This window comes from Rattus rattus, chromosome 12 (genome assembly GCF_011064425.1).
Source record: "Rattus rattus isolate New Zealand chromosome 12, Rrattus_CSIRO_v1, whole genome shotgun sequence".
In the NCBI taxonomy this organism is placed as follows: domain Eukaryota; kingdom Metazoa; phylum Chordata; class Mammalia; order Rodentia; family Muridae; genus Rattus; species Rattus rattus.
The window spans coordinates 67,874,163-67,893,209 of NC_046165.1; the positions used below are offsets into that span (position 1 = coordinate 67,874,163).

General features: G+C 37.5%; 1 protein-coding gene across 1 annotated transcript in view; it reads right to left on the reverse strand.

The window, feature by feature from the left end:
- Positions 1-19,047, reverse strand: part of Zmym2 (zinc finger MYM-type containing 2) — a 73,905-nt gene that overhangs the window by 12,631 nt on the left and 42,227 nt on the right. Inside the window, 9 exon segments of the mRNA XM_032917999.1 lie at positions 540-708; positions 2,250-2,344; positions 3,707-3,832; positions 5,995-6,166; positions 6,910-7,025; positions 8,091-8,220; positions 11,579-11,613; positions 12,303-12,468; positions 15,356-15,528. Coding sequence (XP_032773890.1) covers positions 540-708; positions 2,250-2,344; positions 3,707-3,832; positions 5,995-6,166; positions 6,910-7,025; positions 8,091-8,220; positions 11,579-11,613; positions 12,303-12,468; positions 15,356-15,528 — 1,182 coding nt within the window.

Genomic DNA, 19,047 nt, shown 5'->3' on the forward strand with positions numbered 1-19,047 from the left:
ATTATCATTAACTATTATGTCTCTACACTTACGCTGCACAAATTCTCGACTGCCTATAATTCCAGCTTTAACTATAGTGTCTTATTTTGGCTTCCACTGATGGGCAGACGTGGGCGCTTTTCTCTCTCTCTCTCTCTCTCTCTCTCTCTCTCTCTCTCTCTCTCTCCTCTCTCTCCCACACACACACACAAAATACATTCATAGACACATCATAGACATGCACACATAGATATAAATTAAAACTGAATCATGGAATTGGAGAGAAAACTCAGAAATTAATTCAAGGGCTGCTCTTCCATAGGACCCAGGTTGATTCTCAGCACCCACATGGCAGCTCACAACTTTCTGTAACTTCAATTCCAGGAAATCCAACATCCTCTTCTGGCCTTGGTAGGCACCAGGCATGTAGTCAAAACACTCATGTACATTAAGTAATATGTGAAAAAAATAAGAAATTAAAAGAAAAATATCAAAGGCAATTAAATATGGAAACAGACTTTTTTAAGCAGAACTTGAGATGACAAAACCAAAACACTTACAGGACTTTAGCTCATCTAATTCCAGAAGATCTTCATCAAGCTGCCTTGTTTTGACCCAGTGTTTCCATGCATTTACACCATACGTATACTTGAAAGGAAAGCTGCACTCTGAATTGTCAGAACTGTCGTCGTGAGATTGGTATCCTGATACAGCTTTCCTCTTGGTTCCCTGGTAATAAAATAACACTGTAAATCCTTTCTCTGAGACTCCATTATTTCATGTAATCCTAAACAAAGGCAACCTAAAAAAACTGTATTTGTGTTAGAACTGGCTGGTACTCTGAGAGCTAATTATCATTACAGCAATATACAGCGGTAATAGTTCTCAATACTGCTTCTTGAAATCCAACATACCATAAATGTTTGTAAACAAATCGTTTTCATATAATAAAGAAAAAATATAAAATAAAAACTGTTCTAAACGTCAGCTTGAGACTGAAGAACTTTTTAATAGCTTCAACATATAAGAAATTTACTCTGAGGCAGCAGTGGCAGCACACGCCCCTAATCCTAGCACACGGGAAGCAGAGGTAGGTGGATCTCTGGCTTTAACAGTCCAGCCTGGTCTACAGAATGAGCTCCAGGACAGCCAGGACTACAAAGAGAAACGGTGTCTTAAAAATAACAAAGCAGTAACAAAAAAGAACACAGAAATCTCCTCTTTACTTGTTTCTTTTTGGCGCTGAGGGTCAAGTCCAGCACCATTCACATGCTAGGCGATCACAGTGCCTCGGTCACCTCGGTCCCTTCTTTGAGTACCTGGTGGTACGGGTGCTCGTCCTTTTGGAAAGGGCCCCAGTATGTAGCCAGATGGTCTCCAACTCCCTGTGCTCGAACATTTAGGACTAGGACCCATGTGAGTTCATGGCTCTGTACAGTGTCAAATAAGAGTTCACCTCATCACACTGTACATAGTCCTTTACTTTCAGTTTTCTTCCCTGAGACAAATTTGTGAAAGTCCTTTTCTTAATGTCTTTTCATCTTGTCTTATGTTGGAAGTCAGAAAGTTTATTTGATAGAATATTAAACAAATTTAATTCTGTATGTCTGAATGATCACTGTCTAATACATACCTAGTTTTTCTTTCTTCCTCTTTTGCACTTGGTCCTCCCTCCCTCCCTCGCGCACGTGTGTGTGTGTGTGTGTGTGTGTGTGTGTGTGTGTAACAGTGTAACATTTATTTCAAGCGGGCTATGAACTGCTGATCCTATAGCCTCTCTGGCTAGAATTACACCCAGTTTATATAGAGCTGGGAATCAAATCCAGGGCCTCCCATCCAGGGCCTCCTACACAGTAGGCAAACATTCTACCAACTGAGCTGCATCCCTAGTTCCCCAAATGTCTTCCTCTCTGTGTTGGCATGCTTAAGAATAAACTACATCTCTCTTCATTAATTAACCTCATCCAAACTGATGAGAAATTTAATCCACTGAAAATCACCAACCCCTTCTCCTTTCTCCTTTCCATTGAGACAAATGCAGTGGTTATAGCTATGTGCCATGCTCACTCAGAAAATAATCTTTGTTATTGTCTGAGTTGAATTTTCTTTTTACGTCAACTATTTTCCATTTTGACATTGTATTAAGATGAATTTAATATCTATCTCCCCATATTGTCAGGCACAAGATACCCCCAAAGCATCTTTCTCTGACATGCTGCTACAGCGATGTTAAATGAATAAAAAACATAAAACATTAACAAATTCTATACCTTTTTTTTAGATCGAGGTCTGGGCTGCTCCTCATATTCTTCCCCAAAAACTGGTGGTAATAAAAACTCATTTTCCATATCAAGTTCCTCTGCAGCTGACAAATTAGAAAATATTTTACTTCAAATATAACAGTACAAGCTTCTGCTACATAAACACAGCCAATAAAGAGTCACGTGACATGAAGGATCATTCAAACATGGGGATAAGTTTCAGCTAGGCTAGGCACAGGGAGACTCATACTTAACGTGGTGTTGAGTTTTGATAAACTATTCATATTACTAGAAACCAAATGTAACAAGTATCAATCAGTACAGAAGCATCACAGAACTGTATGATACTAGAAAAAGGAAAACAACTATAAATCTAGTTAGAAGATCTAAAAGTGCCAATCTTGTTCAATCTCTTGTCTTTTTCGTGGAATGCTTTACACTTCATTCAGTAGGAATTTATAAATTAGGGGGAAATGAGAACAGGAACACATTTGTCTGTCTGTGGCCTGGAACCCACTTTACAGAGTCTACACTTCACAACCCTCCTACCTTAGCAACAGGACTGCAGGAATGTACTATCACAAGGCTTTCAAACACTTGTCTTTTTTGAGACGGACCCTTATTAATTAAATCAGACTGACCTCACAACCTGACAGTAGCTGCTCTTAACTTAAGTTCTGCCCCCATCTCCCAGGGCTGGGACTGTAGAGCATGCCAAGCTATCCGGACGGAAGAGACGGAAGACGTCTACACTTCATCTGCACTAACCAGCAGCAAAAGGGAACGTGTCTCTCTCTTTCTTTAAAGATTTACTTTATGTATATGAGTGCACTGCCAGTCTTCAGACACACCAGAAGAGAGCATCAGATCCCATTACAGATGGTTGTGAGCCACCATGTGGTTGCTGGGATTTGAACTCAGGACCTCTGGAAGAGCAGTCAGTGCTCTTAACCACTGAGCCGTCTCTCCAGCCCTGAGCATACATCTGTTAAAGAAGTAAATGTATTTCTTTTCCTTTAAATATGAATTTAACTTTCAAGAACATTAAGAAAAATGCTACCAAGCTATACATTTGACAAGTACCTATAATCCCAGCATGAGAGGCTGGGAGAAGGCATGCTTTGAGTTGGGGGCCAGTCTGAATTATATAGCAAAACCCTATCATGATTCCTACCTCTACGCTAATACTATCAATACCTCTGAATTGAAAAAATATAAGTATTGTATTCTTCTCTAGTTTCTAAAGTTCCTGCAATTAATTCAGTTTTATTTGGAGAAATAAAAAAGAAAAGGAGGAAGAATGTAGCTAAGTGGAAAAGTACATCCAGCGTCCTCCACTACAAAGGACACATGGAAAAAAGAAACAATTATGAGGACAAGAGGTAATTTTACTAACACTGTTGATCAATTACTTTAAATACAACCATATAACTTGATTTAATAATGATAAAGTAGTATTTAAGTACCTCTGGGGAAATCTATTTCAATATCCAAATCTGGTTCATATGGTACATCGGGCATGTTGGATTGTATATCTGAGTCAGAGTTCTTTGTAAGATCTGAGCCAATTATGTCTGCCTCAATAATTACACCTGTAACCAAGCAATAATATCATTAGAAATCAAATTAAAAAAAAAAACTTAATAGTATCTGTGCTTAAGTTCCCAAAGGAAAAAGTAGAAAAGTTAATAAAACAACTCCCGTGTTAGTGTGTGTATGTGTGTATGTGTGTGTGTGGTGGGGGTGGGGAGGACACATACATTACTTGCCAGTGTGATGTAAGTGCTTCCAGACAGGAATGCATGTGGAGACCAGAGGCTGACGTCCTGTGTTTTTCTTTGTTTGATGGATCCATCTTCCCTTCCTAATCTGCTCTATCAATTCACACTAGGGTTACAGACACAAGCCACTGTGCCTGATCTTTTAAATAGGTTCTGAGGATCCAAATTCAGTTCTCGTCTCATTCTTATATGGCAGGCACTTTACTGAGTGAGCCATTTCCCCATGTCAATATTCATAAAACAATTCTTTATCAGAAATAAACTTATGGAAATAAACAACTATGGTTTTCAAACAGTATTTTTGAATTTTGACCAAGTTTACACATACTCAGTATATGCTTGTTAATAGCTACCGAATGTTTCGATGAACTGCTTAACTGTTTTGCTGTAGTTATAAATGCATTCTATCTAATATATACTAGAATGACAATAGGTCTCCAGACAGAAATTAAGACAAACGTATATAATTAGGAAACAAAGGCGTTCACAAACCCACCTAACTCTTCTCTGAAGGATTCAGACATGGCTTCTCATTCTTTTTCCCATGAGGTATGTAGTGTCATATACTGGACACACCTAGAACTCACGCTCCAACACCTGAGCGCAGGGACTAAGTGGGTGTCTGTATTTTATTCTTAATTAAAAATGAACACCACACTAGGTGGTGGTGGCACAGGCCTCTAACCCCAGCACTTGGGAAGTAGAGATAAAGGGATCTCTGTGAGATCCAGGCCAGCCTAGTCTACAGCACTAATTCCAGGACAGCCAAGACTAGACAAAGAAACCCTGTCTCAAAAAACAAACAAACAAACAACAACAACAAAAATCATACCACTAAGTACAATCCACTTCATTTGACAACCTCTGAGAATACTGCAAAACAACTTCTACACTTTTCTTCTGGTATAAAAGCAATCAGACAGTTCAGGACTAAAAATGGATTCTAAATATTACCAGAAGACTATGGATAGGAAGGAATAAATGTTCAAAAGGACAGAGTTGCCCAACAAAACACTCATATTAAATCACACCACTATGTAGCAGTGTCCTAAAAGAAAGTAGGAAAAATTCTGGTTTAGATTAAGCAAATTATATTTGATTAGTATAAAAAATAAATATTACTGAAAATAACGATCACAAAATAAAATCTTAGAAACCGAAGAAAAATAACTGAACTGAATTCAAATCCTATTACTATTAAAACAAAACAAAATAAAAAAATAGGGAGTGAGTGATTTAGAAGCAATGGCTGCTCTTGCAAAGGACCAAAGTTCAGTTCCCAGCCCTTACATGGTGGCTCATAATCTATAACTCCATTTTCAAAGGATATAATGCTCTATCTTCTGAACTCCACAAGTGCCAGGCATACACATATGCAACTCTCAAACACATAAAGAAATCTTACCAAAACAAACAAACAAACAAACCCACCCAACTTTTGTTTCTAAGAAAAGGTAATCTTATCTACTTCAGAAGATGACACTGGAAGACTTCTTGAGGCCAAGAGTTTATTGCCTAGGACACATTCTAAGTCTCCATCTCAAAATAAAACAAAATATTCCACTAGAGATCAAGCTTAGCATTAGAGCAAACCTGGTTCAAGTTGGAGTGTGTATTTCTCTTTATTAAAAAATTTTGTTGTTTTATGTGTACAGGTGTTGTACATGTATGTATATCTGTGCACCACTTGCATGTCTTATGCCTGTGAAGGCCAGAAGAGGGCAGGGGAACCTCTGGAACTGGAATTAAAGAAAGATATAAACCTGTGGGTGCTGGGAACCAGACCCAGGTCTTCTGCAAGAGTAACTAGTACTCTTAACCACTGAGGCAAAGTGCGTTATTTCTTAATATAAAATATTTCTGCTATAATCCTTTTTCCTGCTACAGGATATGCCTTTAAGTATTGTAAAGATGACAATACATAGACCCCGTCCCCCAAACCTCTTGTTGACAAACTGAATAGTGTAGCTTACTGTTGATATTAGATGCCTCTGTTTTCCCCTCCTCTTCAGTCATCATATCCGTCATTGTAAGCAATTCTGTATCAAGAGAATCTGAAGACACTTTGCTTTTGAGGTCCTCAACTGTGGCAGGAATCTTCTCACTGTTCTCCAATGGAGCAGGCAAAAACACAGGAACGGGCACCTAACCAAAGCATTGTTAATATTAGGCATACTAAACAATACAAGCTATTTTCTGAAATTAGATGCATGATCTACTACTATATAAATACATTATTGAAGAAAGTCTTTAGCAAGACTAAATATCAAAACTAAGAAGCCTACCATGACAAGAAAATCCCAGAATACAAATACTTTAAAAATAAAATTAAGAGAAAAGAAGTCAAGTTCAAACATAGTATTTTAAATATTACATGTGATTTGTGATTAAGTGAATATTTCAAGAACCTATAGTCTATGTTTCGGTTCTAAACCTTACAGCTTCAAAAAATTTCCTTCTGAAAATAAACTCAAATATAAAATACAGTATTGACACAGCAGATACATCCATCTGCTTAACTTAACACTCTTGAGATGACCAGGCAAACAAATATTAAAAGAATCGAATGATAGCAGGAAGCTGACAAAATCTAACCATGGAAGAAAAGGACAGATGGCTTCTACTGGGTATAAATGTCAACAGCACTTCATAGGCTCGTGTTGGTCTCCAGCTGCTGGTGCTGTTTTGAAAGGCTGTGGAACCATTAGAAGGTAGAACCTCTTAGGAAGTTCTAAACCATGAACCAAAATAAAAATCCTCCTTCCATTAAGTCAACCTTGACACAGCCACTGTGACTAGTACAGCTCTGCCAGTATCACTGAGCTAGTGACTACAAACTAGTCTCCCAAAGGCCTGCAAAGTTTAGCCTGAGGGCAGGGTCTACGTACAGGGACAGGGACTGTGGTAGGAACAGGAATACTCTGGCTGTACATGTGCATAGGCACAGGGACATACACAGGCACAGGAATAGGCACTGGGACATACTCTGTCTTCCAATTTTCATCTGAAAAACAAGACATGGGGAAAAGAACAATGGGTGGTTTTAAGAAATCATTAAACATGTCATAAAGGCTGGCCTTAACCTGGCAATCCTCCTGCCTCAGTCTCAACATCCTGAGAATATAGGTATGAGCCGCCATAATAACTCTCTTGGTTTTTAAACTTGTTTGTGACCAAGCTGGCCTTAACTTAATAGATGGCCCTGCTTCTGCCTTCCTAGGTGAGCAATTAAAAGCATACAGCCACCAACCATGACTTTTTGTTTCTTTGGTTAACTGATTTCATCAAATAATATTAACATTAATATTAACAATATTAACTGGCAACTTAAGAACGAAAGAAAATAACTTTGTCCTAATTTAAAAGAATTTTCTAGCTTCTATAAGATTTGATAAACTTCAAAAGCTTTCTACAACACCTATTCTAACTTAGAACACTACTTAACACTTATTTAAAAAATGAAAATATATCCTTTAAAAGTACACATCTATATCCAGCACACTGTCCTGACAATCCCCTCAGGCTACTTACTTAAATATTAAATGCAGCAAACATGGAGCTGCACAACAGTCCATTCCTGTAACCCCAGTACTCAACAGCATTAAATTCAAGGGAAACCTGAGCTATACCGCAAGGCAGAATCCCAAGAGAAAAAGTCAAAAGGAAATGAAGAACAGAAATAGTTAATGTTACAAATGTGAAATAAGTACCTAAATTATTTAATATCTTTCTGAACAGGAGGAAACAAAACTATCATTGTTATAGACCACAAAGAAACCATTTTCTCAACAGGAAACACGCAACTGTAGCTATCAGTGCAGGAAAAGTTTTATAGAATTATGTGGTTTTTAACAAGTTATACTCTAGACCTTTAATCATTGACTAACAGATCACAAGTAATTTGATTAATATGCTTTATTCTCAAGGAAATATAAAAAAAGAGTCACACAGATGAAAAGGACACGATGCCCTATCACGCCTATGCTGTAGCGTTTCACTCTAGAAAAGCACTCACTTTAAAGCAGTAAGGTCTAAGTAGGAGGAGGTGTAACCCAAATGTCCCCGTTACCTGTCTGACAAGACTTGGTCTGCATGTGAGGCTTACAGTAAGTTGCTTTTGTCATTGTTAAAGGTTTGCAAAGAATCGCTTTGTTCTTCATCTCTTTGTTTGGTGTAGGAGAAGGGGGTGGTGCTGAGCCCTACAGAGAAGCAAAGAGAAACATTTTATTTTTGTAATTTTTACATCTTCCTGGTACTGATCATGTTTTCTGCCCTCTATCTCTGTATTTCTTTTCTTTCTTGAGACAGAGTCTTATGTAGTTCTGACTGGTCTGGAACCCAAGCTGCCCTCAAACTCACGGAGGTTTACATGTGTCTGATTCCAGAATGCTGAACTGAAGGTATGTATGTGCCACCATGCCCGAGTCACTGCTGTTTTCTAACTCCTAAGTGGACTTCCACAGAAAGCAGGAAAGTAGAACCAAATACTATTACTCCTAGATTACCAGTCAAAATCTAGAGGGTCAATGTGGGTCTAAACACTGGTTAGCAGCAGAAATTCATTCTACAAAATAATGTCACCTTCAAGAGATACTATAAAGTCCAGAAAATACACAAAAAGGGCAGCATTTGAGGTTTAATTATAAACACTGTATTACTCTGGTAGAGCTTGAGATCTATGTTGTAAGTGGTTGATTTTATCTTTCAACCCTGATGAAATTGATGAAACAAAGGGAGAACTTAGTTGAACTAGGGCTTGTGACTTGGCAGCACTAGTTTTCCCTCCCAAGCCAACGCTCTTGGCCTTGTATGTTATGCAAAGCACAAGCACATGTGGTGCTTAACTCTGATGCCGTGTTTTAAGCACAAGGTCGTATTTCTCCATATCACTGGCAGTCTTTTCAAGACATCCATCCTGCTGTACCGTCTCCTTCCACGTCACCAAAGCCTTGCCTACTCATTCACTGCACAACATTTTTATGTATCTTTATTTCATGTATTTGAGTATTTGCCTGTGTGCATGCCTGGTGCCTGAGGAAGTCAGAAGTGGGAATCGGATTCCCTGAAACTCGAGTCACGGGCAGGTGTGTGCTACTATGGGAGTGCTGAAAACCAAACCCAGGTCCTCTCCAATAGCAGTCAGTGCTTCTAACTGCTGAGCTGTCTCTCCAGCACCTAAATTATGTTTTCCAGTTACCAGAATTTAGAGCCTTCAAACTTCGTAGTCTAACAAACATTTCTCCATCAATTAGCTAATAGAAATTTGTTTGATGTTCCCAGGCTGAGGTAATGTAATAATAATGGGCAGTTGTGCACTGTGGGAGTTTCTTTGTAAATACTAAGACTTGGAGCTTCCTCACACCTTCAAAGTTTTAAGAATGCTGACAGTTTTAAAAAAATATTTATGTCCTGGTATACCCTTGGCAAGAGCACTTCTACTAGGCTGTATCATGCAACCTTATTTAAGGCAACAAAATTTTTGAGTTGGGTCTCAGTTTCCTTAAGGTTTGAACTTAACTCTGTGGACCACTTAGCTCTTGACATTTTGATCCTCCTGCCTCCAACTCCTGAGTGTCTGAGACTACAAGTCTCACCACATCAGGCCTTAATTTTCAACTTGATTAGACTGTGTCGGAGAGAAGTATTCTAATTTTGTTTCCGGACATGATTAGAACCTAAGGATTCTGGCCTGGTAAGCACATTAATTCTTCAGCTCTGAAGGCCAGATTCTCTCCCTTCTGGCATAATCCAGCTGTAGGACTCCAGAATATTTTAGAGATCCCTATGCCTTTTCATCCCATCTCCCACAGAATGACACACAGACAGTTCATAGATTCAGAGCACTGTCAATACCAGTTTGTAAATTTGTTCTGAGCATTGACATAAAGGCAAGGCTGCAGAAATTGATTAATTTAAAGTTAGATACTGGAAAACTATTAGTAAGTTTACCAGTGCCCTTGAAAGCCCCAGACACTCGCATAAGCTCTAGAAAGCTGTTCTTCATTCTCCTGCAAAACACTGCCAGATCCTTCCAGTATCTACATAACTTACTTCCTTTAAGTTCAACTTTTTCAACATATCTAATGTGCAAACTGCTGGCACCAGCCGAGGTTTAACACTCTGCTAATTCTGATTATCATTCTGTAAGCAGAAAGCTACACAATACACTTTTTGTAAATAGGGCATAAGATTCTGACCTAAAAATAAATTAGTACAATTTTTAAAAACTGTCAGCTTAACAGCTTGGAAATTCTAATACTAAGTACTACTTTACAGTTTATGATAATTGTGGCTATGGCTTTTTTTTTTTACTCTAATCCATAGTTTTATATTGTATATGTGATTATCTCTAACATCATATCTCAAATGAAATTCTATTAATAAATATTGTAAGGGTATATCTCAGAAGTAGAACCTATCTTAGCTTAATTCAAAAATCAGCTAAGCTCCTTTGTTGACTATGGATACAGAGCTAAAAGTTTACAATGCAAAAAAAAAGAGAGAGACACAGTTCTTAATAGTTCACGATGACATCCTCCCAAGGGTATAAAGAGTGTATGTTTGTAGGTTATTGTCATTTCTACTTTTATTTAGAACTACCTCCACCTAAATAATTTTCTAAATCACAATTTCTGAGTTGGAGCCTAACTATCAGAGTTCTGAAAACCTGCTAGGTGAGCTCTGTTGGAACTACAGATCTTTCTTGATTTGTTTAACCACATGTTAAACAAATAAGCTGGTCCATGGGCTTTTTCTAATGCCAATGAACAATTCCTGAAGCACAGACCTTTTGAACAAAAGTGCCTCCAAAAGAGGCAACATACTAAAGGCAGACAGTGCCTCACTGTCCTCCATGGTGTGGTCAAGCACTGCTTATGCTCTCTAGTAATCATTACAGGTAATTAAGGATTTGTGCATTGTGCCACAAGAAAGAAAAAGGCTAAACAGAAACAGGATCAGAGAACAAGTATGTCCATATTTTTGGGTTTAAAAGACTCATAGACCTAGCCATCCATCCACTAAGGGATCTTTATATCACTACTACTTCTTTTTTTTTCTAATTTTTATTAGATGTATTTCTTTACTTACATTTCAAATGTTACTCCCCTTCCCGGCTTCCTGTCCATAGTCCCCATCCCTTCCCTCCCCTCCCCTACATCACTACTTTCAACCTCACGTCCCTTGCTCTCCTCTCAAGAGACCCATGTCGGGCTGGTCTCTAGTGTGTAGCTCATGTACTTTGTCCTCTGCTGTTTGTCTTGAAAACTCTGTTTACCACTGGCTCATCCATGACCTCCAGAGACAGAGAGGGAGCAAGCCTATCAAAGCTATTCCTGTCAATTCAATACCATCTGGGTAGAGGCTATAAAGGTTCACCTTTATGTTCCTCATTATGTCTGGCAGCCTCTGCTACTAGTAAGCTGAACGTTGCCACTATTTCAACATAGTAAACTAAATAAGTAAGTAAAACCTTTCACTGTGATCGAATTAACTCAGCCTAGTTACTTTCACTTACACTATAAATCACATCACAACACTAAACTGAGAAATACTCACTGTCATTTTGGTTCGGGACGTCTGACAGCCCTGATCTAAAAAACATAAACATTTAAAAATAAGACAAATACACTTTCTTGACATTTTTATAAATCCCTGTTTATCAGTAAGTTTCACCAATTTTGAAAAACTATTTTAAGAAACAATCCCAAATTTATAAACATGTATAAAAAATATGGAGGTGAGTAATTTTTCCCTTTGAATACAGAGTGCTTTAGAAAAAATTCCATATTCTAAGAATTACTGTTTAAATAAAAGGCCTCAACTTCTAAAAACTTTTATTGTTCCTTCTAGGCCACAGCTAGCACATAATCTGCTCAGAAAACTTTTTATTTGAATTTGAAGTTAGCTGTCACAGGACAGATTGTTTTTAAAACAGTTCTTTTAATTCTGTTTAATTTCTCTGTAATTTAGCTCAATGATGCCCAATACTTTTCATCAAATAGGTTTTTAAGGGGGAATAAAATAAGCAATGTATCTATAGAACATTATCATGCAGGGTACTTAGACCTAGAGGAAGTATGGGACTTCTTTCAATTATTATTGTCCATCTGTACATAAACTGTGAGAAGACTGACCTTTTGGGGGAGAAGCTTACTAGGGCTATAAACTATCATCCTTACTCTACCAGTGAGCCATGACCCAGTCTTATAACTACCTTCAAAATCAATGCTTTACTATCAATGCTTGGGATTCTTTATTTTAAAGTGGCCACTTGACATACCATAATGTAGGTTTTCAGGTCCTTTTTGGGTTGTCATGTTGGGCTCATTTTGCTGACAGTAGAAACGTAGTAAGCAGTGTTGATCACAGAAATGTTTCATTTCGCCACGCCACTGCACTCGCTCTTTCAGAGTGCCTTGAGATTTACAGCAGTCACACCTCGCAGCCTTAATAAAAAGGGAAATGCGCTCAGATGTTTCAACTGAGAAGATTTAACATAGCACACACAATAGCTGGCCAAAGTGATGAGTAGTAATGAAATGATGTCAAAAAAATAAAATGAAATTGTAAGTCAAACATAAAGACTAAATGTGTGGTACAACTGACAAACTCCAATCTTATAACACGAAGTAAAAAAGAAAGAATAACGGCTGGAGGACGGCTCAGCACCTCTCTGGTATGTGCCATGCAATCGTAAGGACTCAAGTTCTGATTCTAGCATCCATAAAACTAACAGCATCCCTTAAATACCTATAAACTCAACTGAGGGATCTCACGCCCTCTTACGGTTTTCAAATAGAAGCATGTATACACACATACATGAATAATTAAAAATAATTAATGATTATTTAACATAAGTATACTAAGTTGATAGAAATCTACTTGAAAATAATCTTGGAACTGGTAGTGCATACTTACTATTCCAATAGTCAATAGGCTAAGGAAAGAAGTTGGCGGGGTTGGGGATTTAGCTCAGTGGTAGAGCGCTTGCCTAGCAAGCGCAAGGCCCTGGGTTCGGTCCCCAGCTCCGAAAAATAGAAAAAAAAAAAAAAAGAAGTTGGCAAGTTTGAGGCCACCATGGACTACACAGTAATGCCCTGACTCAAATAAAAATAAAAACAAAAACTTAAACCAAACACTGCTGTAGCATAAGTAGCATAAGATAGACTAATGCTGAAGCCCATAATCATAACCAGAAGAAGTCTCTAGCAATTGTATTGTCTTCAACGGCTCTTATTGATAAACAGACACCTTCTTTTAAAGAAAGAAAGTTCACTGAATGTACTACAGGACAGCACACAGGGCAGCAACAGGAATGATGCCTCCAAGAAGATCAGAATAATTATGAAACAAGCTCTTAAAATAGGAACTCAGAAATGGCACTTAAAATACCTTATTTTCTGACAGTTTAATATAAAATTAAAAAAGAAGTCAATTCTCTGACAAGCACTTAGAAACTACATTTTAAAACAGGTACTATTTACTTTAAAAATAAAATAATCTAGCAAATGACCCATTAGACGCTGGGCAGGGGCGGCATGTGCTTTTAAGCCCAACTATTTGGGAGGCAGGCACAGGTGGGCCAGCCTGGTCTACAGAGTAAGTTCCAGGACACTCGGGCTACACAGAGATTCCTGGTCTTAGAAAAAAAATTATTAAATAAATAAACAAAGAAATAAAAGATATCCAATCAAAGCTAGACATACAACCAGACCAAAACCATCTGCAATTTCACATATATACATATACATTATGACCTCTATCTTTCTGGAATTGTTAAACCAAAATAAATTTTTCTATAAGTCATCTTGGCCATGTTCTTTTATCAGGGTAATAGAAATGCAACTAATATAACATACTAACAGAAATTTTAAAAGCATACTGTTAAATATTTCAATGAAATATATTTTGTAGTACTTAGCATCACGCAGAGCCTTTTGCCTACTAAGCACTGAGCTATACAGCTAACTCTCATTAAATTTAAATGCTAAAATTATATAAAATTATTTGAATCCTAGGTAGCCTCTCAATTCTATTATGCATACTGCAAAAAGGTTTGTGGGTTTTAAATAATTACTATATTGGTACAAAAGAAACAGCAATTTAGGACTGTGAATTTCACACACGTTTTGATATATGTGTACTAGGCAAAAACACATTTCTACCCATCAAAACAGAAAACATTTCTTTTGTTTCTTTGTTTTTGTTTTGAGCCAATGAGAAATGCCTGTTAATTCCAGAGAAATTTATGGTTTGAGATTTGATGAAATTCTTAGAAAGCGTTTTCTAAAGCCTGTTGCTGACTGTGAAAGCACTTTTCCCTTCAAAAAGGTGCTTGACAATGGAGCACCTGGTTGGCAATAGGTTATGACAGTAACCAGCTTCATCCTTTGAAGTGTTAGTCAGATCCTTCAAACTTAATCTATGCTACAAAATTAGGAGTCATAATATCTATTTTCACATGCTTTAAAACTATACCCAGACTTATCACACACATGATATCCATATCATGAACTTTTACCACTGAGGTACTTTTCTATGTTATCAGTGAAGAAATTAGTAACTTATTCTTGGATATAATCTCATCATACAAACCCCAAATTTATATTCATTTTCTTGTCTTTAAAAAAAAGTCGGGGTTGGGGATTTAGCTCAGTGGTAGAGCCCTTGCCTAGGAAGCGCAAGGCCCTGGGTTCGGTCCCCAGCTCCGAAAAAAAGAACCAAAAAAAAAAAGTCAACGAGAATGAAGGTGCACACCTTTAATCCCAGCAGTGAGAAAGCAGAGATGTGTGCTATCAAGGCCAGCCAGTGTTACACAATGAAACGCTGTCTCAAAAAAAGTGGTTAATACAATGGGCCAAAGGGTATCATTTATTGACTTATAAAAAAAGTCTTTTATAATATACAAAATACAGTTGTTCCTCACCTCTGTTCCACAAAGAGATATTTACATGTGAACCCACGTACACATAGAAGCAAAGACTTACAAAATACTAGCTTAGTATTTAAAGCTATTACTGCCATTTATTGTTCAATACTGATAATGGAGTTATTAAAAATAATTTTAGAGAAATATCCATTTTATAAAGCCTCACCACTGAAGATGAATAGTCTAGTGGTTGGTAATGCATAAGGAAAATTAATAATTCCACTTCAAAATATAAAAGACAAGCAGGAAAGACAAAAACCATCTTAATGAACAGCAAAAACAGGACTAGGTACAGAGTACATGAATGAAAGACAGAACTAGACACTTGCTAGCCACGGCAACGGCTACCAAACACTTTAGAAGACAACCAAAGCAGCTGCTCTCCTGAGCAGGCGCTGACTTGCCTTGTAGTACCACTCCTGGAACTTCTTACAGCAGTCTTCACTGCAGAAGTCTCGGACAACTCCATCCAGCTCTTTAGTGGCTCCCTTCTTACACAATTGAGAACAATAGTTGCAGGTAACACATCTTAATCCTAATCGTCTTGCAAAATCTTGTTTGTATAACAGCTTGCAGCCTGAAAAATGTTGTATTTTTTAAAAAGAACACATAAAACGACACATTTTAAACTGAGACAAATCTTAAAAGACTAGCTGATTATCGGATTCAGAGTTTGTTGAATATATTCTCAGTCCTCTTCCCTTCTGATTAAAAACCTCCATGTTTTATGTGTACACTCAGGTGCATGTGGAGACCAGAGCTTGATGCCAGTAGTCTTCCTCAACTGCCTCAACAGAGCCTCTCACTGAACCTAAAGCTTGCGAATATAGCTGGACTGGCTGGCCAGCAAGCCCCCAAAGCCTCCTGTCTCTGCTTCCCTTCCCCAGTGCTGGGGCTACAGACTGCCAGGTCCACCTTTTACATAGATGATAGGGACCAAACTCAGGTATTTATGCCTCATGTTTGAACAGCAAGCACTTTACTGACTGAACCTTTTCCCCAGGCCCTCTGAAATACTACGTCTATTATAACAACACCAACCTGTAGAAATTAGAACAGAACATTATTATACTAGAAAACCTATCATCCATCACATAGGTTCAAACAATACTTTTAAGACATTAAATCTAGTAATGCTTCAGAACTGTTTTCTATTTGAATAAAATCACAAAGATACAAGTGAGTGTGTTGCAAAATGAATGCAGACTGCTTAAAAGTTCTGACCAAATTCAGATATATTCTTTAGAAGGCATTTATTCAAGTTTTCTAGATTCTTCCTAACAGCTTATTTTCATATAGAAATTCTTCAAGAAAATAGAACTCTGACTAGAGAAAATACTTTGCTATCTACTCCTTTAATGAAATACCTCCTTATCTTCTGCATAAATGTATTTTCACATATCTAATTTCCACCTGTACTACCTCTGAAGTTAAATAAGCCTCCACATTCTTCTTGCTCATGCTACTTCATGTAAGTAGATTAATCTACTAATATCTAGGAAATCTGATCTACCCTTTAATAAAAAGCTCAAATTTTAATTCTACCATATACAATGTTTCATGAACCCAAGTGTTTAAATGTTCTGCCTTATCTGTGAATTTCTGCTTTTAGAAGCTGGGTCTCATTACAATCTAACTCAGGGTGGCTTTGAACTTCCAATCCTCCTCCTTCAGATGCCCAAGTGTTAAGATTGTAGGCAACTGCCACCATACCTAACTGTACATCTTTAAAAAATAAAAGTTTTGCAAATCACTATGTAACATCCTATAATTTATTACTATGAACTATATTTTATGTTTAAAATTACATTTACCTATTTGCATATGTAAATATGCATGTGTCATGTCATGTCATCATGCTATAGTGTACACACGGCAGTCAAGACAACTTTAAAAAGTCAGTTCTTTCTATTATATGAGTACTAGGAATCAAACAGGTCATCAGGCCTCTCATCTTTCTCCAATGAACCATCACCAGCCTTTGAACTATATTTTAAAATATTTAATTACATCTTTAGTTTTTTGTTGTTGGGTATTTGGTTGGTTTTTGGTTTTGGTTTTTGGAGACAGTCTCTATGTGGCCCTGGCTGTCTTGGAACATACTGTGTCAATCAAGCTGTTCTGAAACTCACAGGGATCTTCATGCCTTTGCCTCCAGAGTACTGGGATTGAAAGTATATGCCACCGCACCTGGCCTTTTTCAATTTACTGAATTCGGCTGATAGTAAATACTTTACCTAGAAAACTAGGTTGGGTAACAAAGGACTTAAAAAAATAAAAAATAAAAACTCATTCAGTAGTAAAAAGTAAAAATAAAAATTCATATCCTTAACACTTTTACCCACTTGAAACTTTAAGTCCTTCCCAATAAAAATTATGTTTCTAAGTACCAAATAACTATTTAAGATGCACTCTTCAATTTAATAAAATCCATTTTAGATTTATAAAAATATAATCTCTGTAAGATGGATATATTAATAATCAGTATGTTCAGACTTAAGGTGAATTACACGATTTTTGGCACAAAAATGTAGGTGATGGAGTAAATCAACTCAGTATTAATTTTCTATTGCTTTTTCAAGACAGGGTTTCTCTGCATAATAATCCTAGCAGTTCTGGGACCTGCTATGTAGACCAGGTTGGCCTCAAACTCACAGAAACCTAACTGCCTCTGCCTTCTGAGTGCTGGGATTAAAGATGTGTGACATCACACCTTAGAACTGGTCATTCTTACTATAACTTTGCTCTTAGAAGATAACAGTAGGGGTTGGGGATTTGGCTCAGTGGTAGAGTGCTTGCCTAGCAAGCGCAAGGCCCTGGGTTCGGTCCCCAGCTCCGAAAAAAAGAAAAAAAAAAAGAAAGAAAGAAAATAACAGTAAAGGATGGTTCTGGGTGGGACGTAGCAATTACAACTACGTAGAAACGTTCTGCTTTGTGAATACCTTCTAACATGTATGCTGTACTATGTGAGATGTATGGAGATATCATGAACAAACATTTTCTTTCTGCCACTGACTGTTGGCATTCAGGATTACCCAACTTCCCTTTTGCCCCAAATCTGATACAGGAATTTACAGAAAAAGTAGAAGCAGGGGACAAAGAGTCCTCAATGGAAAAAGAACAGGTATAAACAACAGATAGGCAGCTTTTCTGTAATGGTATTTATTGCTAATGACTACAGACTCACAATTGAGAATGTGAGATACTGAAGGCTTCCCTATGATTTCTAACTCCACCCTAACAAAACAAAACTGTCAAGACAGACTGAAGAGAGGCCTTAAAAACTGTGATAGGAAGGGGGCTGGCGGGGGGAGGAGGAGTAAGGAGCAACAAATCTTTAATCTCAGCACTTGGGTTAGGAAGAGGCAGATAAAGCTCTGAGTTCAAGGCCAGCCTGGTCTACACAATAGAACTACACAGAGAAACCCTGTCTGAAAAAAACAAACAAAAAAAGTAATAGGAATATAGCTCCTCACAGTTGATGGCTTCTAATGGAGGTTGGAAAGAGCTGTTTTCTTTAAGGGGGGGGGGAAATATATATATATATATATATATATATATATATACACATACACACATATATATGTCTGTGTGTATGTCTATATATATATATATATGTCTATAGATAGATAGATAGATATTTGAGAAGAAAAGAGAACAGATACATTATTGATTCCCAACAAAAGACAGAAGATAAAAGTCAAATTAAGAGCAAAAATGTGACAGCTGGAAACACTAGCAACAAAGAACACCTAAAACCCAATCCTGTTTCTAACTCTGGAGAAATAAATTTAGAGCTCAAGTTCATGTCTATAACCTGATTCTTGTATAAGGCCAGTGCAAGTCTAAGTGAGGAGAAAGGGCACTTGTGAACCCAATGTGTCTCAGACACCACAGACCGCAATGGACCCACTGTGTTTATTCCTGCATGTAAGCCCTCCCACCTCTTCCTCAACCACACTTACTAAAACGCTTTGGGTCTGAGAAATCTGGGGGCTTTCTGTGGGGTATTTGTTCTGAACAGTTGCGTGGACTTTAGTGACTTCCTTAAACTGAAAATCCAAAACCTGAAACTTCTGGAGTATCATGGGTTTCA